This window comes from Halichondria panicea, chromosome 16 (genome assembly GCF_963675165.1).
Source record: "Halichondria panicea chromosome 16, odHalPani1.1, whole genome shotgun sequence".
Lineage (NCBI taxonomy): Eukaryota > Metazoa > Porifera > Demospongiae > Suberitida > Halichondriidae > Halichondria > Halichondria panicea.
This window is the reverse complement of record NC_087392.1, coordinates 3,942,855-3,962,913: the sequence shown is the minus strand read 5'-3', so window position 1 is coordinate 3,962,913 and position 20,059 is coordinate 3,942,855. Positions and strand designations below refer to the sequence as shown.

Here is a 20,059-nt window from a genome sequence, read left to right as displayed (position 1 = left end):
TATGACTAGATAGATCTACAATATCCAATTCAAGCACACAGCAATGCTGATGCATTGTCACGTCTCCCCTTGCCAGTACAAGATTCGTAGCTGAGATTAATCTCATGCATGGTTGCAATAGGTAAAGAGTCAAAACCGACAAAAAGTTTCTACAAAACTGGCTCTAAAAGTCAAACTCACTGTAAAAGTACAAACAGCATAAATTATTCTGCATGCATAGATACGAATAATGTATTATAAGTCCAGCTGCTAATCAGCATAATAGTTCAGGGCCAAACTACACACTAGCGTGGTGTGTAGTAGCAGAGATGAAGCTCGTGATTTCCACCACAAGAACCATCGGAATAGTGCCCTCCACATCTATTAGCATTGCGACTGTCTTCATCGTCAAAATATATGTAGAGACTTCGGTTGTTCATTCCTTTGACTTTCTGACAAGTGCCCTGATAGCGATAAAGAACAAAAGGCCTTGTTGGAGGGAGAAGAACCTCAGTATGGGCGTTACCATCGCTTCTGCAGCAGTACTCGGTCTTTGTGTTACCTCCATAAGAGCCATCAGGGAGTACACCTTGTTTGGTATTAGCATTTCTCCTATCTTCATCGTCCCAGTATCGAAAGCCGGAGTAGAAATGACTGGGGCAGCTGCCACCGTGTCGAGCAATGCAGTACTTTCCCCTCGGCCAAATAAATACATTGTCGTTCACGAGATTAATATGCGTCTTCGTGCAGTAATACGTTTTGAAATTGCTTCCAGTGCCAAATTTAAGGTAAGAAGCAATGTTAGACGGGCTCCATCGATTTGCATTGCGCCTGTCTTCGTTGTCCTGATATCTCCACCCACTGGACCATCCTGAGGGGCATCCGTGTGTGGTTTCGAGCATTGAGTATTTTCCATTTGGCCAGTGTACCTGAAGACTTATTGGAGGATCTGCATGCCAAGTGATGGTATATAATGTCACATCTCTGACTACAATTATTATACAACCAAAACACAATACTATAATTATAGCTACAACTCTTCACAATTATTGGCATGCAGAAATCTGCATCATATTTAATGGTATACTTACCAGCACCGATCCTAGCTCGTTTGTTTGCTGGATAGTCGACCAGAGCCTTCTTCATGTGGACTTTTTTCCTCCTGATTACAGTCAGACTAGCTTCATCCCAAAGATGATCATTCAAAGCTATTGAAATGGGTACTACTTTCACATGAAGAGGCAGAGGAACTTGCTGGGTTCCAATATTAATAAGTTGCATCTGTCGTCCAAAACGTGTGTTCTGGTTGACTCTCTGGTTCAGAGTGTTGATATCAATAGAGACTGATCCACTACCACGACCATAGCTCCCACTGACACTTATAGCATTTGAGTCCTAAAAAATAATCACATTAATTATGAGCACATCAGCTTTTAGCATCATTCGACCTTTGCTATAACTATATACAATTATATGTTATTCTCTGATGTAATAATTATATACCGGCCAGCATTGAATGACCTGCACGGGATGATGCATACTTACCTGTTGACTCAAGAATGAATACACTTGATTGTAAGATGCCTGCATTCTTTTGATACTTCTTGTTCCTACAGCAACCTCTTCAAGGATATGCTAAACGTTCAGGCACATATAATTACATGCAGATTATAATAAGGATTAAAGACTAAAACTTACAGTTCCCCAGTTATCAAGGAATTGAGTGTACTCCCTTGCAGAGTACGTTGAAGGAAGCAGCCTAATTGCATTTTTGAAGTTCTCTGTCAGCTCATATCCATGTGCACCACTCAGAGCATTGGCCAGTTTGTATCGTGTTTGTGCATAGTTACAATTTTTTGTTTCCTGAACAATAACTGAATGGGAAGTTGTGGTCGAAGCTTGGGCTCTTTGCATTCCTGAATAATAATGTAATCCCGTTATCAACTAACCTTATAATACAGCTCAGAACGAAATATGCATACAATACAGACAGAGCATGTGTTTTAGATGCACTCACCACTGCTAAGTGCAAACCTCGCTGAAAATAAAAGTCCATTGTAGGAGGCTGCATGTATAAAAAGAACTGCATGCATGCATGCTTGGTGAACGAGAATGGATTTCTTACCGGCAGCTTCCACATTGAGTGAGAGCTCTTTCCTGTAACTGGCTTGTCCACTGTAAGCTTTGGTCGAATGTGTCTGAACACAGCTATGCGTTTGGTGGAACGTCACTTGATCAGGTACTTGCATTCTTCTTCCTTGGTAGAATATGTTATTCCCCTGACTGTACGTTTGTTTGAATACAAATCGAGTTGTTTTGATTCCAGGGTCGACCCCACCGCGATTAAAGTCTCCTTCTGGATTGGCTTGCAGAAGGTTGTAGCCCATTCCAGCATATCTTGTCACCAAGGAAGCAGAATTTATTTCTATTTCAGCTGTTTGATCGGGCTCTTCAACTATATATACACAAATTAGGAATCGAATAATCATCCTTTGATTCTATTTTCCATGAAACGTGCAATAATCTTCTGAATTACATACAAGCCACTTACTTATACTACTCTCTTTGGCAACTAATTCATCATCAATCTTGGGGTCAGTTTCTTGTTGCTCATCACCATAATCTTCAATTGCTATAGCGTGTTGTACGATGCGTGTCACTGCATTATAGCCTGCTTAATGTATATATACCCCACCTTGATGTTCTTCCATTTTAGCATCGAGCTCATCTTTAAATGCCATCTCTTCCTCGTATGTCATTGCTATTATAGTGCATTGGATAATAGGTCCACGAGATGCATATGAATATATAAAATGGACCCCTGATTAATCGCACAAAATCTGGAACAGTTTCGTCAGTGTCATTTTAGTTTGCATTGTGGTTCAAAAGGTCAGTGTGCTGCCTCTATGGAAGTTGTGGCCTTTAAAAGGCTTCAACAAAGCTGCTTAGCAAGCATGTAGACTATTGTTGCATGTGTTGACTTGTGTAGTGCCTGTGTACATAACATAGATCCCATTGCCTCATGCCAACCAATAATATCAACAGCTTTTTGTGGTCATATTATGTTTGCTTATCAAAACTTTCGTCGCTATAAATAGAGCTATAACATGATTGTATTACAGTAGACTCTCACTATTCTGGCTCTCTGAAGTACTGCTACCTCGATATACCGGCCATTTTGGTTTGGTTGGGATTGCTAGCTAGATGTTTACTGCCAGGGGCGTAGCCAAGGATTTTGGAGAAAGGGGTGCTATTATAGATGAAAGAGGGCGCAAAGTGCCTGATATTTAGCCGCACAGCGCCGAAATTTTTGGTTCACCGGAAGCTACACCTCTTATTAATGACGTCATAATTAACCCGAGGCGCGGCGCCACGGGTTATAGTAGTCAGTCAGTCTGTCTGTCTGTCTGTCTGTCTGTCTGTCTGTCTGTGTAGATCTATTCTCAGTCTACTCACCTGGATGCGATAGCACTGTGTTTATGCCATGGATAGCCTCAACACAACAAGGTAGTAGCTTTTAATTTGATGTTAAAGCTTTGTTGTCGAATAAAAGCGAGCAAAAACTAATTTACACGTTGGCAGCTAGCTAACTACACACGGCCTTTATTCGAGGCACCCTATACGTATTTACAGCTGAAGTGATTCCGTACAAGGAACAATGGAAAAGGGTCGCTAATAGAAAGCTAGAATTGTGATGGCTTGCTGTCTCTGTAGCAGACTAGGCCACTAAGCAGACTGCTAGGTCCTACTCCAGGAGCCATACTTCTCTGAGACTCCAAGCTTCTTTGCTGTGATCCACAGTGCATATATCTATGTACCACTAAAACTCAGCATCTGGTTTAGTTTTATTGCTCCTGAGTTGCTGTGCATGCTAGACAGCTCAGTCATACATCACTACATGCACTGCATTATATCACTCTTCTGGTTTCTTAATTATGTCACCAGCCGGACGAGGGTTTGCATGCACTTTAGTGCTCTAGTTAACTTATCTGCCGAGTTGGGTGTGGCTGAAGCTTTATTTGCATAGAGAAGAAGCTGGCACAATCACAAAAGAGAACTAGTTTATAGATTTAAGCCACAGTTTAGAGACTGAATCGTTTTCCTTGCCTATACTTGCTAGCTAACAGCCTAACTGCGCAAGATCTTGAAGAGAAGGGGTGCTTAGCTGGATAATCAGATACAGTTCTCTGTGATCTGTATATACTTGACTCCGGCAGGTTGGGGGGGGGGGCTCGAGCACCCCTAGCACCCCCCTGGCTACGCCCCTGACTGCACAACACTCAATGAAATGCGGCCACTCACTATACTGGCCAGTACTGGCTGCCCCAAACAAGGTTTTCAATGTATGTTTATTACAGATGGATATGGCGTTTTGGGTGTGGTTTGGCAACTACACTTAATAAATAGAGAGCAAAACGATTCATTATCCTTGAGACAGAATCGCAAAATTAGATTCGAGGTAGATCGGTTTTTTAGCCGAGGCTATTTTCTGAAATACAGCTACCTCTCAAGTTGCACTGTCCCAAGGGTGACCGGATTAACAAGAGTTTACTGTATAGTCACTTCTCATTATAGACGTACTATAACGTGTACTTACACTTTGCTCCACCATCGTCTTCTGTTATTACGTTGTATGGCTCATCCTGTTCTATCACAACGTTTTCATTGCTGTTACTCTCTGCTTTTGCTGTATATTGGAGAAAGGGGGTGCATAGCTGGTTGTTCAAGTTATACAGCATGTTCCTGCCATGAGCCATAATTAGAGCTATTAGTGCTATTCAACACAGATTTCAATGCATGCACAATCGGAATGGCTATAAAACGAGTGACCTCATGCAGTGAATACTGACCAGGACTCTCATTCATTTCTTTTGCATCATCAAACTCGTCCATATCCAGCTGTTGAACTAGTGCAAGCCGTTCATCTGCATCTTTTTGCTTGAGTGCTAAACGCTCATCTTCTAAATCATCAACTAATAAAGATCGAGTATAATTATTAGAACTATGCATGGATTGAATGTATTTTAGCACCGTATACATGCAGGCATGGAAAGTACTTGAAACTGCACGGTGTAAATATCAGAATTTGCACTCGGGGTACTGACTAGCTAGACTCATCACTCACCTATATCATTCTTCTCAATTTGGGCATCATCAGGATATTTCTCATTCTTGGCAATGTCTCCCAATAGTTCTTCCACCTCTTCGACATCTATGCATGTATGTACCATTATTATTATTGCATGTACATTAAAATCACACTGCATCGCTACACATGTATATCAACTATAGTTAGCTATAATGTATGAATGGACTGACAATAGTATATACTATACGAAAATATGAGTATCCAACCAATTAACGCTGGTTTACCTGGGTTTGCAGGGTTGGCTGCAGCCATTACTGCCAGAGCAAGGGGCAAAAGAATGCCTAAAATGGCAGAATACTTCATCAAGACACTCTAATTTCTTGACCGATGACAAAAAAGTTCTGCTTCAGTGATGACTGAATTGATGAGAAGCTAAGACCTCCTCTTTATATGCAAGGGTTAGATTTTCAGACTTCAGTGCGCATGTGTGGAGCCCTGAAATTGCAATTATCAGCTTTCCTTCTCATTACAGAGGGCACATGCAGTTTTGATAATCTATTTCCTAGAATAGACAGATGGTCCTTCTTTCTAAGCAGCAGGCGAAGCCACTCAAAATTCCAATTCATAGTGTGGCAAGTGGCAAAGTGGCTGTCCCAATGCAGGCGAACTTTAAATCCTAAAGGGGACGTCCATCCTACTGGTTTCCGTCTGCATAGAAGGAAAGGATCATCTATCTATTCATAGAATACTAGGAAACACATTATCAGAACTGTGACCTACTATACAGAGCCTGCGCCAGTATTCTTAGGAAGGAAACGCTATGACTTGTGGTTTTTCATAATAGATCTTGTATATTGTTACACTGGCATTCAATGCCCTCTGTAATAGAAGGAAAGCTTAAATTGATTAAGTGTGGTCTGATCAATCTCAGGACTCTACGCATGCGCACTGGAGATATAACCCCCTTCCATATAAAAAGTAAGGTCTTAGCTTCCCATCAACTTAGTCATCCACTAAAGAAAAACTTCAAACTTCTTCATCATCAGATTAGATTGTCTTGATGAAGTCTTCTGTCATTTTAAGCATTCTTCTGCTCCTTGCTCTGACAGTAATGGCTGCAGCCAACCCTGCAAACCCAGGTAAACCAGTGTTGGTCGGACACTCATCTTTTCTTCAGTTTCATTATCGTACTATTGTCAGTCCATTCATGTATACCTAACTAAAAGAGTTACATGTATAGCAATACAGCATTTGTATAGCTTATTTGGTGCATGCATGCCAAAAAAGGTGTTGATGAGATCCATGGTGTACCCATTGAAATGAATTAACAGACACTGCAGTGTTTATATAGTTTGGCATGAACCAGTCCCAGAATTTGTCAAAGGCTCCTCTGTTCCCAAAGCTCATTTCTTCTGTGATGCCATACTCCACAAAACGCCCCTCCGGCATTAGACAATTAAATATTGTATCATGAGAAATAACAAGTACCATATAGTGCGAAATTTTTGAGGCACTTATATTTCGTGGATTGGCCTCTAAAAGCATTTTCATTGCACAATGTTCGCGGAATGACTGCTTACCGGAAGCCCCGCCTTTAAATCTTAGCACGTTATAGCAGGTAATTCTAATGAACAATTTTCGTGGACTTAATTCTCGTGTAGGATTGCTACCCACGAAATCTGCGAAAATTAAGCCCCTCGAAAATTTCGCGCTATACGGTATATCAAAGTAAGTTCAGCCATGCAGGAATGTTCAGCACTACTGGAGTTTCTTCTTTGCAACCATGCAGGTTTTAAAATTGTCCAAGGCTCATTTTGTGGAAGATTCTGTGTTCCTAGACCTAGTCCTCGACTTTGTGATGCATGTTAATTCTGCTTCACCATAGCACTAGAAGCGGCTATTTTTGCTGGGGGCTTGAGCTGTTTTGCAGCAGTGTAGAGGCGAGCTTCTTTGGCTTGGTTGTGATGCCGAGATAGTGGAGGGCTGTTTCTTCGCAGCAGTTACACTGAGTAGTGGGTGGGGCTGTTTCTTCGGCAGCAATAGTAAGTAGGGTGGGGCTGTTTCTTTGCAGCAGTAGTGGGGTGGGGCTGTTTTACAGTTTTCAGCGTTGGAACTCCAACAATTTTGTGTCAAGCCATTCGTCGGTTATGCCAATCTTATACGCTGCATATACTGGCGTCTAGAAGAGAGAAGAGATGGAGCTATGTAGAGTTGTCTTTGTCATCTTTTTGTGCAGTTTATATTGTGTTACTAAGACAGTGTTACGTTGCTATGCCCTCGGGATATAAACTAGTTATAACACGTGCACTCGGGATGCATGGCATATATTGCACTCAGCCCTCGTGCTTCAGTGCAATATATTCCATACATCCTTTGTGCCCGTGTTATAATTATAACTTAAATGCATGTAGTGAACATACAATGGACCTCCATAGAAGACCTCTGAATGACTGAGAGGTCTCTATATGAGAAATAAAGGACCTCCAAGTAACCAATCAGATTGCACCATTTGTGACAAGCATTTTCTAAAGATAAATGTGTTTTGTTAGTAGAACGTTCTAGAAACAGGGTTTAGTATTTAAGTATTGAGTTTTGTATTTGCCATCGAATTGACTGTGAAAACTGATTATCAACGTTCTCTTAACTATCCCCAATACTCCAAATTTCCGGTCCCTCACATAACGCTAGATCGAAAAATATGGCTTGGTATACATGTTTGCGAAGCATGCGCTAGTAAGATTATCTGTAAAACTGCTAGTAAAAATGTTATCATAAACGAAGATAAAGTATGGATGAAGTATATACAGCTACATCAGAGAGACATTATCAGGGAAGAGGCGGGGCTATCGTATTTGCCTGTTATTGTCTAAATCGATGCTCAGCATATGCACAGATATACTTTCTGCATTAGAGGAGGCTCTTAAGTGTTGAGAAGATATTTTGCTCTGGGTCCAGCTAGAACGGTAGAACACTATAGCCAGCACTCTGTTAGCCTGAAGCTTGTTTGACATTCGTATATATATATAGCCACTCGAGCACTTCCAAGTTGGCTGACTTGGAGAGAGTAGCAAACAGGTGTAATTTATCAGACAACAAAAAATAGGTATTTTGGAAATTGTCCTGGTACAGATCTTTATAGAGCACGTGAGATGTCCGGAACAAGCATGCGAGTTAGCTAAGAACAGTGTGCGAGTGAACAGTTGCAGCTATCTAAAAACTAGCTAATCCCGAGTCAAGCTATCTAACTGCAGCATGCAAACTTGCTGGCTATAGTATTACATTGCTTGGAATGTATCTTAACTTTTCAAGGTGTTGTCCGTAAAATTGACTGAGCAACCAGAGTGTCCGCTGTATTAGAACAACCAAAAAGTGTCTGGATTAATTAGAAGTGTTAGAAGATAACCGGTAGTCGCTCATTTAAAAGCCATAAATCACCACAGAAATGGTTTATACAGCAAGATTTACAGTTACTGTAAAGTATACGTACAGAACAATTAAGTGTACATGTTGACGTAATTATACTAAGCGCATGCAAATACAGTAGCTATATATACTAGGCAGTATAACATGCAATACCCTCGATCGTTAGACCTCTAAAGGTAGGCAACTGCTGAATTGACAGTTATGTTGCATCCTAAATAGAAGTCAAAATGTAGCCTCAATTCCAGGCCGCTAGAAACAATGTACATATAATAATTTTAAGCAGTTTGTAAAATAGCTAGTAAAGTAACCTCGTAGATGCTTAATATAATTTTCCCTCACTTTCAAAAGTATGAGTAATGACATATTTACTCCATAAATACAGAGAAAAATCAGCATGGGAACGAGGCTATACAACACACAATGACTGTAAACAGAAGCAATATCTAAATCAAACCACACCCACTGCCTCTCGTACGACTACCAGAGTAGCCACAATCTCCCAACACACACAGTGATTCCCTGCAGGCACTCACCATGTCTCTGTACAACGTCCACTGAGTCTCTGCCAGCTGACAATGCTTCGTACTGCATGGACACCTAGTCTCAAGCTATGCCCCTTTACACGAAAAAGGGTCTGGCAACAGTGTGCGTCATGTGAAGTTGTCCCAGTGGAATTTAAACTCTGCGTTATAGGGTAGGCGCATGCATGGAATCAACCCACACACAATTATAGAATACAACCACGCCCACACACATGTATAAATTACATTCCTTATTGGATACGCTTTACTTCTGCCATCTACCCGTTATAGTTGCTCAGCCTATCAGCATGCTAATTCATGACGTTATGTGGGTGTGGTTTTATGATACAACGTTTTACAAATCTATAACCTACCAAGATCCTGGCGTAGGGGACAACTACACATGCATACTGTTGCCAGATCCTTTTTCGTGTGAAAGGGTGTGGCTTTTGAAACTACCGGTCACCTTGGCCGGGAGCTGACTCAACACTAAAGACTTGAGTCTCCGCAGTGTGAAGGGTGTCATGATCTGCTTGGCCTATTTCACTTGCTCCCTAGGCCCTAGTAGATCTAGTAGGCATCCGCTCTCTGTGGAATGTGTGTGTGCCGTGGTTTAATATAGTTTGTACAGTGAACCACACATTTGATACAGTAAGAAGAACCTCGATCACTTCTGCAGTCTTAAGTCAATGTACTGAAAATCTGCTTCCCCTGACATTCTCTAATTTTAGCAGCTTCTTGCATGACTGGTACGTATATGTACGTACATACAGTCTGGAATCATTTTGCCGGCAAAATAACCCACTCAAATAGCACTTGTGCTGCCGCTACGCCCCCGAAAATGAGCGCTGAGGGAAATTCTCTTTGCACAGAGTTTTAGTTTGGTACAAGGTCACTAAAATAACAAAGAAAAATGGTTAGATTAGATTTAGCTCAAATATTCGACACTCTTTACCACAAGTGTAAACATTCCCACATGGTTCCCGGAGAGGCAAGACCCTTTTTCAATCTAGCTAGCTAGCTATAGAATATTTATTTTTAGATCTTATGATAATTTCCTCTCAACAACAACTGAGACAATGGGTGGAAAGAAAAAGAAAAGCAGATCTGAGCCAGACCAGTAAGTGTATCTGCTGCTGTACAACAGTTTGTTAATAGCTAGGTTTACTCAGCTATTAATACTGAATGTTGTGTTTAGGGACTGGGAGGCTCAGTTGGAGGCTGGTGCTGTGACGGGGGAGGGTACTGAGCCAGTGGTAACTGTTCCCACTGGTGGAAAGAAGGGGAAAAAGAAGAAGAAAGGATTCGCTGATCTGTAAGATACCGGCGAAGATAGCACTGCCAAATTAAAGTTATCTGGTGGACGCAATATCATTGCTGTAGTAGCCACGCCTGAGACGCCAATTAAAAAATGCAAAGTCGGTTCACATGGCTCATTCGCCAAATATAATACTTGCCAAATTTTCCAGTTACACATGTACTCACCTGGGTACAAATATTAAATAGGTAGCTCGTATGAAATGCAGTGCACTGGAGAGAACTCTAGTCATCATACATACCTTTTGTTGGCCGATTGACTGCACAATAATTGGCCAGCACAATGTCATACAGTACGTTTTAGATTTTTGAATGGAATTTATTGGAGAGTATCGATTGTCATCCAAAGCTTGAATGGTACTTTAGGATTGTCCTATTCGTATTTTTCAAATCAGCACATACACCGGCTCATTTACATATACAACAGGGTTATGACATGTCCGCCACTAACTTTTCAACAACACTTTAGTAGTCATAATTATTCTATTTCTCTTCTCAGTGATGATGAAGACCTAGAGGCTATGGAGGCGGAGATTCTGAAGGGAGAAAAACCACCCCCTGTAATTGAAAACGTTGAAGGTGACCAACCGGCACCAAACAAAAGCAAAGGTCAATCAACAGCCACGGCTAAAACAGGAGAGGCGACTGCAGACAAGATTGACGGAGAGCAGGCATCATCTGAGATTGGCAAAATCGATGTTAATGAAAATGGCAGTGAGAGACTTTCAAAGAAGGCTAAGAAAAAGAAAAAGAAGGGACGAATTGAGTAAGTTGTCGTGTTTGTTGTAACAATCCCATCTACATGTACAGTAAATTATTTTATATCACGTTGTCAAGGAAACAAGGGTATAATAAAAGTCATACAGTCCCTTCCGTTATATACACGGACGCGTAGCCTTGAGGCATGATTTGGTAAGGGGTCCGCCATCGTGATATGAAACACATGCATGTACATGTATAGCATGAGAATCCTGTGTTCTATTTAAATATACAGGCAACTCACCCTCGATCGTGCTTGTGCCTACATGTTTTATAAAACACTCGGTCTGATCCTGTATCTATTACATACAGTCACCTACTTATGTAATTAACCATACAAATCCCATACCAAATACAAAGCTCCTTTTTCTCTCCTTACAGTGCTGGCTTGGAAGCTGCGGGAGAATCTGAACCTCTTGCCTCATCTGCAACTGCTAGCACACCCCCTGCCGAAAAGAAACCTGTGGAATTGTCTATAACAGAGACGAGCAAGGCGACAAGTATACAACCAGACAAGACCTCGGAGGCGTCTGGTGGTGGAGCAAGTGTGACGGGTGAGGGTGGTGATGATGGCGGAGAAGAGGAGGTAGCCAAGAAGAAGAAGAAAAAGAAGAAAGCCAAAGAAGAAGAGAAGAAGCCAGTCAAGCGTCCTGGTAAGGGAGTGCCAGTTGGCATGATAAAGAAACTGCAGGCTGCTCGGGAAGAGGAGGAGAGACTGCGACAGGAAGAACTTCTACGTCTACAGAAGGAAGAAGAAGAACGAGAGCAGAGAATACTGGAAAAGGTGAATTGAATATGATCATAATTGTATATAAAGTGTGCATCCACGCATCTTTACAAGTAGTAAAGGGTAGGCCAGTCAAGACCCTCACTCCTCACGTTGCAGATCATTTCTAACCCCATGTGTGTATGTATAGATTATTGTAACTGGATCATGTATCTTTTGTGCACTGTACATGTATTGGATTGCTCTACATTCTACAATAGACAGAGTTCATTCTACATGTACAATGAATTTAAATGGGTTTACTTAAGCAAAGGTCCTCTCTTTCTCAGCTTCGACTGGAGCAAGAACGTAAGGAACGCCTGAAGCAGAAGGAGCGAGAGAAGAAGCAACGACGTAAATTGGAAGGCAAGCCAGTCACCAAGAAGGAGAAAGAAGCTGAGGCACTGCGACAGGCAAGACTGGCCTTACTCAAGGAGCAAGGTTAGTGGACGGGTTGGGAGGGGGTGATTTATCACATGTTTTGAGGGATGTACATGTATTGCCGTAGTTACTGGAGCCTGTATCCTGTTATACATGTACTTTTATGTTACACATTCAGGCATTGAACTTCCTGACAAGAGTGACGTTGGAGAGAAGAAAAAAGTGGTCTACGGCAGCAGGCAGAGGAACAAGAAAACCAAGATCCAACTTGACAGTGAGTGTTTCCATGTGTGTGTGCACACATCAAGTTGGATAATGTATCTTGTGTTTTGTAGTGTTAAGTATCTTGCAGATGAGTTTAATGATGTACATGTACTTACTCATGTAGGTACTGAAGAGAAAACTGTTGAACCAGCAGAAATTCCTCTAACCAAAAGTGTGGCCACGGAAGATCGTGCTGAGTCAGCACCAGTTGAAGCAGAAGAGGATGTAAGTAGTACACTCCCCACACTCCCCCTCACCACCCCTCACCACCCCCCCTCCCCACACACACACAGGATGACGACATTCTAGATACCTGGGAGGACTTGAAAACTGACGAGTCTGAGAGCGACGACGTTGAGGAACAACCAGAAAGTGTATGTTGTGTGTGTGGTGTGGGAGGATGTGGCCCTGTGTATGTTGTTGAGGAAGATTGAGTTATTAGTCTTGGGGTAGAGGGTGTAAGGGATGTCAGAAATTTTAGTTAAAAAAGAAATACATGATATTTTAAGCGTACATGCTTGGTGTCGTAAATATAATTAATGGCCTCTAAAGTGCAGGACGTATTTTTCAATAGTGATTGCAAATGATGGCATCTAAATAGCCATCCCTTACAGTCCCCTTAATGAATTTACACGACACTGTACGTGTAACAATATTGAAGCTCATGTGTGATGTGAGGTTGCGACCCTATGCAGGTAGTGGACGTCTCCTCCGAGGATGATAGTGGGGCGGAGTCAGAAAGCACCTCCTCTGAAGACAGTGACGACGGAGAGGATGAAGCTGATTTCTCACCGTACGACAGGGCAAAGAGAAGAATACATGTACATTTATGACGATGTGTATACACACCTTCGAATCACTATAGCATGCATGCACACACACTCTTTGCGTATGCGCTAACATCCTACTAGTAAAATTGTATACTGGGAAGTTAAATGTTTAGGGAGGAAGTATCCCATGCCTTCCCCTTTAGATACAACCCTGGGAAAGTTTTAACAGTGCACAATGGCGGATCCAGGAAATAGAAATTATTATGAGCAACGCAGCGCGAAATTTTTTAGGTTAACCACTTCTGATCTCATACATCATTAAGTATTTGCATCATTTCCTGTCACAATTGTTCTGGCTAGAAGCTTAGCTTACCCTGTTCATTCTTTTCTGGGTGATAGAAATATTTGGCTAAGCTACAAGACAAACGATAGGGTTAGCTAGTTATGTGGTGTAGTTTGACTCTAAAATTGCTCACTCACCAACAACAAAAAGCCATAAAAAATTGCAAAAGTGCGGTTCAATTATGTAACCCTTGGAACCTGTCTAAATCCGCCACTGGTTTATATGTACACTATACGTATATATACACGTACTTGTAGGTCCATTCTAATGAACCCTGGTACTATCATGATAATAAGATTCCCGCACTTCTGCCCCCTCCCTAGAACCGGCGTATTGATGCTGAGGCTGCCCGCACTGAAGAGACTCTACGCTCTCCTGTGGTGTGTGTCCTCGGTCATGTCGACACAGGGAAAACAAAGATTTTGGACAAGATAAGGAAGACCCACGTCCAGGATGGAGAGGCGGGTGGCATTACCCAGCAGATAGGGGCCACCTTCGTACCCCAGGATGCCATTCGAGAGCAGACCAAGATGCTAAAAGAGGTAGATTTACATGGATGTACAGTGCAGCTAAACTGTATCCATGTCATATGACGTGGCACGCGTAAGTAGACGAAACCTTATCTAACCGTGTAACTTCACATACATACCTCTTTGTCGTTTAGTAGCTGTGCTCAGAATTTTCATTAACTTCCACGTAATGAGTAGACTGTTAGGACAAAAATAGTTACTGTAAATTGTGCAGTTTTATATTAACTGTGCCCAGAGCATTTGCAGTAACATAGAGTTCCATATACTATAGTGTATATTATGAAAGCATTGATTTGGAATAGATTAGGCTCTTAGACAATAGTAATAATTATAGTCACACGCATGTACATGTACTCTCTGGTAGCGAATCAGACGGTGTACTCATGCAAGCATGACATTATTTTCAGTGCTGTCCTCTTTTAATGTAATTATAATTATTGATACTCCATAGTTTTCGAAAGTGACTATTCAACTTCCTGGGCTGCTCATCATCGACACTCCTGGTCACGAGTCTTTCAGGTACTTAAACTGTCTTTGCTTGCGTACATAATTATGAATCGTTGTTAGAATTATGTGTTTACATGCATGCACACTATAGCTCATAAAACTCACATAAAAAATGTGGATTTCTCTAAACCATACTATTGCATTTAACCCCTAGCAACCTTCGCACCCGAGGGTCTTCACTGTGTGACATAGCAGTCCTAGTGGTAGACCTGATGCACGGTCTAGAGCCACAAACACTGGAGTCAATCAACATCCTCATGAAGGGAAGGACCCCGTTCATTATAGCCCTCAATAAGGTGAACACGTCACACCATTCATTATATTGACTTCATCTGGCTAATAATTATAACTACATTTGAATAGTTGTTTTATAGTGTGTCGTGTGTAATAGATGTTACGTAGTACTGTACATGCACATACCGTACAGAGGGTAATTTCCGGGGGTCAAAACATTCGTGGTTGAGCAATATTTAGTCATGCAGTCGTGGGTTATAATGTCGTGGTTGCAGGTAAATGTGGTCAATGATTGACACATTTGTGGGTAAAATATTTGTGCTCGGGGTTTCAACCACGAAAACCACGCAAACATTATTTCTGTCCCCCGAAAATTATTTGCTTTGCGATAAAAATAAGCAGTAACACACCGCTCTTAGGGAGGTTGACCCTTAATTGCCAACCTTAGGTTTTGGCTTCTTTTAATGTTTGAGTGTATTGATGCCTTAATTAAAAATACCACGGATATGTCAAGATAAGCCATTTAGTAGCTTTTTGGGTAATGAGTCTAGCATTAAAGTAAAATTTCGCACCACACAGATTGACCGTCTGTTTGACTGGCAACGCAACCCTAACTCTGGAGTGAGGGAGACCCTCAAGAGACAGAAGACCAACACCAGGGACCAGTTCGACGAGATGGTCAAGGTGGCTGTCAGGCAGTTTGCTGAGAAGGTGAGTTTTTTCGGTGACATAATTATGATGCTCACTTGCAATACTAGTGTTTCATGAGCATGCTGTACATGTATGTAATATTCAATACAGTGTCTATGTGTACGTTGAACCAAAGGAGAATTTGCTAGCAGCCTTTGTATAAAGTCTTTCCTTTAGTGGGAGGTTAAAAAGTACTGAAAGAAGTAGAGTTTTGATTTACAGAGAAATTTATCATAGGATTTTCCTCTCTACATTGGGAATCTTGATACTCACTCACACGTTTACCCATGCTGACAGGAATTGAATGTGGCGTTGTTTTGGGAGAAGGTTGACTTCAGTGAGTACCTCCCCATGGTACCCACCTCAGCCATAACTGGTGACGGGATGGGGGACCTCATTGCTCTGGTGGTCACCTATTCTCAGAAACTGCTCTCCAAACAGCTCATGCTTTCCAGGGAGGTCGAGGCTGTCGTTATGGAGGTACCAATAACCTGATCCATACCATGTAGTGCACATAACTGTACATTGCACAATTGACATGTACATGTACGTACATGTTATATAATTATTGTACAGTGCTTGAATTGATTATAATACCCTCAAATTTGTGATTTGCACAGCATATACATGTAGTATGAAATATACACCAATATCATTTCCGATGTACATGTACATTTACACCGGTAAAATTTCGTATTCACCCAGTAGTAACAGATACAGATATTTTAAACCTACAATGTATTTACGTACCTAATCATGTGAAATGAATTGTACAGGTGAAAGTGATCAGTGGACTGGGCACAACAGTGGACGTCATCCTCCGTAACGGAGAGCTGAAGGAAGGGGATACTATCATACTCACAGGGATCGACGGACCGTTCGTTACCACTATCAGGGCTCTGCTCATGCCACAACCTCTGAGGGAGCTGAGGGTTAAAAATGCCTACCTAACCCCCTCGAAAGTGATTGCTGCTCAGGGGGTTAAAATCACGGCTAAGGGGGAGCTGGATAAGACAGTAGCAGGGACCCCCCTACTTGTCGCCCATCAGCAGGATGAGGTGGATGTACTCAAGGTGTGTGTACGTGTGAGGAGGTGGAATTGAAAACCGTTATACATTGTGTACTGAGCTTACCAACCAGGCAACTGGCCCAGGGGAAATAATTTTGAGCGAAGTGAGGCTATAATCGGTTACCGTATTACTAGAATATTTTGCGGGTGAAAAACCTTTGCGAATGAGCCAAATCAGTAGATAATTTGACCCTTTGCGATCTAACTATTGCATTCTAGAAAGGATCGGGTGTATCTACTAGTAATAATTTAGGTTTTGCGGATTTAATTGTTGCGAATTGATCAACCCTCGCAAAATTTGCAAATGTTTGATGCTCGCAAAACATTCTAGTAATACGGTAATAATTATTATTATACAATTATTATCGTAATCATGCACTAGTGAAATTAAGCTATAATAGCATACACCCTATTGACTTGTGTGCCTCTATCAGGATGAGGCTAGTCGGGCGTTCAAGTCTGCTCTGAGTGCTATCAAGCTGCAAGAGAGAGGTGTGTATGTGCAGGCCTCCACTCTCGGATCACTGGAGGCTCTGTTAGAGTTTCTCAAACAGTCTAAAATACCGGTATGGATTATAAATTATACGAGTGATGGAACTATATTGAGTTTCGAAAAAATGTGCGTGAGATCGGAATGTACTGTATGCATGTTGTATAAATGAGTTAATAATAATATAATTATGTGTTTCTCCTTCTGCTATTATAATTAATTAACAGCTTTCATTTGATTACTTATGTTTACAGTACAATTAGTCATGTAACTGTATGCATCTACATCTACATGTACTGTTACAGTATGCATTTACATGTATAACAGATTCATAATTGTATTGACTGCAGTACTGTGGTGTGAACATTGGGCCCGTACATAAACGAGACGTGATGAAGTCCTCTGTCATGCTGGAGCACGACAGCCAGTGAGTGCTGCATGCAGCATAATAATTATGCATATTATACTGTACATGTTTACAAGTTAACTGCGCTTAACATGTAGTATAGATCTGTAAGTGTATACACAAAGACACCAATGTAATTATAAGGGCATGAGGTCTTGACTTGTGTTGTTTCAATCGCTAGTACATTATTGTCACCCAATCTTAAGCATGCAGTAGAGAAAACCTATTCCGATTGTACACGTTAAATGTATGTCCTCAACGGTATATGTAAAACCAGATAATTATGCGTGTACTCACACTTTGATCTCCTTGTATATGTAAGCACACTACATGTAGCTGATCACCCCTCCAACCCACTCACAGGTGGGCAGTCATCTTGGCGTTTGACGTCAAAGTGGAGCGAGAAGCACAGGAAATGGCAGATGGTTTGGGTGTCAAGATATTCACGGCTGACATCATCTATCACTTGTTTGATGCCTTCCTCAAACATAGACAGGTAGTTACTGATTGGAGGGATAAAATCTTTAGCGTACCGTTCGTATTTCTCAACGCCATGCAGTTACCTTTTATACTTAGACGTCTTTAGTCCTCAACCTTCCTAGTGTACTAAGTAACGCTAGGCACTACGCGACTGCTGACTCAAGATTTGATTTGTTTTGACGCACTAATCTGATTAACATGACATGATACAATCTTGTGCTGTAGGAATATCGGGACCGGAAGAGAAAGGAATTTGATAACGTTGCCGTGTTCCCTTGCAAGCTAAGAATCTTACCTGAATGTGTGTTCAACACCCGAGACCCAATTGTAGTGGGTGTGGTTGTGGAGGCGGGTGTTATCAGACCAGGCACTCCCCTCACTGTGCCAAGCAAAAATGTGAGTTACGCAGTGTCATAGCACAGTACCACAACAATAATACATCTTAGACACTAGTTATGATAAAATCTACATGTAGGGGAAGTACACATGGAAAATGTGCCTCAGAGGAGGTACATGACTGTATAGTTATATAATACTATGGGACTTCGTATACCTGCTACTTACTTAGTATTCCGTTGTCAAGCGAAGTAAGCTTTTTGTATTGTATTCAAGCCGCGAGGCAAGGTTTGTGTATGCGCACTACTAGTCCATGTGATTTAGAAGCCCACAGCCACTTGTAGTACCCTCACAACGCTTGGGACACTAAATCAGTACAGTTGGGCCTCTAAATCCCATAGAAACCTCCAAAACAAATAATACAGTTGAGATTTTAACTCAACTGTGCATAATTCTTTTCTATGAAGCTTCATACAACCTGTGGATTACTTGGTTGAGAGTGATATGCTCTTATGTCAATAGTGCAAACTTTAATGCCCCCTTTCCTATTCTTGTCCTTACAGTTTACAGACATTGGTGTGGTGACTAGCCTGGAGGTGAACCACAAGAGTGTGGAGGTGGCCAGACAGGGGGTGGAGGTGTGCATCAGAATAGAGTGCACGGGGGATGCTCCACGTCTCTATGGGAGACACTTTGACCACACTGACACTCTTGTCAGTAAGGTACGTACAGTACAAAAAAATGTACATCCAGAGGGTGTGTTTTTGTTGCCGTATATATACATGGTGACAGGTGTAGTGCCAAATTTTCAAGGCACATTATTCCTAAATCTCGAAATTGTGCACTCCCAGTAGTGTAAAGGGGCAATCCTCAAAAATAATGGTAAATTAAGTGTTTATTTTGAGGAATCTGCAAAGTATAATTATTATGGTTCTCGAAAATTTGGCACTCTGCATAAATTATATAAATATACATGTGAATTAATCAACTAATCTATACCAGTGTCCGGGCCTTCAGCCGCATTCTTTTATAGTTCTTGCATGGCTTACTTGTGCCAGTATGATTTTCGTACCGACTGCTCTAGGCCCTGATAAATTATGCTTTTCTTTTCATCCATTATTCTATTCTTTAATTCTTGAAAAATGTGCCTCATAAATAATCCGATTATTCCCCAAAAATGTGATCATTAAAACGTAGACATAAACACAGCAGCATACAACTGACACAAGACATAATTAATATAATTATCATGATTCTCAGTGTTATCTTGTTGACTTTGACCATATCACCTTCAGCCATTTTTTGCCATGAGAACATCGTTATGCAAAACTTAATGTAATGATCTGTACCAAAAATGGACATTGTTGCCTCTATTATTCCCAATTATTCAGGGCCTAGCCACTGCTTGCCTTTTAGCGTTCGAGTCCATCATGATTATTAATGTCCTTCTTTGTTTTATTGCCCCTGTAGATCAGCCGTGAGAGTATTGATGCCGTGAAGAACTATTTCAGAGAAGACATGCATGCCAATGACTGGCAACTTTTAATTGAACTCAAGAAAACGTTTGGAGTTCTCTGAATTGATTTTCACAAACTTATAAAATATGATTATTCAGCTATTAACTGGGAAGCTGTCTGGGTACGGGTACTGTACTAGTATCAAGACCATTTTAGAAAGATAACCTTTTATTTGGGCAGGAAATGCT

General features: G+C 41.3%; 2 protein-coding genes across 6 annotated transcripts; one reads left to right on the top strand and one right to left on the bottom strand.

Moving 5' to 3' along the window:
• Nucleotides 1-78: 78 nt before the first annotated feature.
• On the bottom strand, nucleotides 79-9,886 carry LOC135349653 (uncharacterized). Of its 5 annotated transcripts, none has more exons than XM_064548202.1 (14): nucleotides 9,654-9,886; nucleotides 9,479-9,600; nucleotides 9,025-9,076; nucleotides 5,105-5,191; nucleotides 4,830-4,952; nucleotides 4,577-4,666; nucleotides 2,675-2,740; nucleotides 2,531-2,611; nucleotides 2,105-2,434; nucleotides 1,997-2,044; nucleotides 1,678-1,895; nucleotides 1,525-1,614; nucleotides 1,071-1,374; nucleotides 79-928 (listed from the first exon to the last, which is right to left on the bottom strand). In XM_064548202.1, exons 2-14 carry the CDS (start codon nucleotides 9,536-9,538, stop codon nucleotides 285-287), a joined length of 2,193 nt encoding a protein of 730 aa, XP_064404272.1. In that variant the 5' UTR covers nucleotides 9,539-9,600; nucleotides 9,654-9,886; the 3' UTR covers nucleotides 79-284. The 5 variants fall into 5 exon arrangements, with proteins under 5 accessions (XP_064404272.1, XP_064404271.1, XP_064404273.1 ...); XM_064548201.1 differs by having other exon boundaries at nucleotides 9,675-9,886; XM_064548203.1 differs by adding an exon at nucleotides 5,353-5,776 and having other exon boundaries at nucleotides 9,025-9,886.
• A 67-nt stretch (nucleotides 9,887-9,953) lies between these two features.
• Nucleotides 9,954-19,977, top strand: LOC135349651 (eukaryotic translation initiation factor 5B-like). The gene is made up of 21 exons (XM_064548198.1): nucleotides 9,954-10,132; nucleotides 10,211-10,327; nucleotides 10,829-11,095; nucleotides 11,470-11,872; nucleotides 12,145-12,295; nucleotides 12,414-12,509; nucleotides 12,624-12,724; nucleotides 12,793-12,873; nucleotides 13,195-13,320; nucleotides 13,936-14,154; nucleotides 14,594-14,661; nucleotides 14,804-14,945; nucleotides 15,463-15,594; nucleotides 15,871-16,053; nucleotides 16,350-16,646; nucleotides 17,077-17,208; nucleotides 17,483-17,559; nucleotides 17,902-18,034; nucleotides 18,244-18,414; nucleotides 18,918-19,076; nucleotides 19,825-19,977. Exons 1-21 carry the CDS (start codon nucleotides 10,092-10,094, stop codon nucleotides 19,930-19,932), a joined length of 3,204 nt encoding a protein of 1,067 aa, XP_064404268.1. The 5' UTR covers nucleotides 9,954-10,091; the 3' UTR covers nucleotides 19,933-19,977.
• Nucleotides 19,978-20,059: the final 82 nt, after the last annotated feature.

Excerpts from the sequence above, each read along its gene's own strand:
- LOC135349653 (XM_064548200.1), bottom strand. The coding sequence starts at position 9,538 with ATGACACCCTTCACACTGCGGAGACTCAAGTCTTTAGTGTTGAGTCAG. Across the intron at positions 4,667-4,829 it reads AGAAATGAATGAGAGTCCTG|CAAAAGCAGAGAGTAACAGC; the intron begins GTCAGTATTCAC and ends TCCAATATACAG. Across the intron at positions 929-1,070 it reads ACGAGCTAGGATCGGTGCTG|ATCCTCCAATAAGTCTTCAG; the intron begins GTAAGTATACCA and ends CTTGGCATGCAG.
- LOC135349651 (XM_064548198.1), top strand. The coding sequence starts at position 10,092 with ATGGGTGGAAAGAAAAAGAAAAGCAGATCTGAGCCAGACCA. Across the intron at positions 11,096-11,469 it reads AAAAAGAAGGGACGAATTGA|TGCTGGCTTGGAAGCTGCGG; the intron begins GTAAGTTGTCGT and ends CTCTCCTTACAG. Across the intron at positions 11,873-12,144 it reads AGCAGAGAATACTGGAAAAG|CTTCGACTGGAGCAAGAACG; the intron begins GTGAATTGAATA and ends TCTCTTTCTCAG.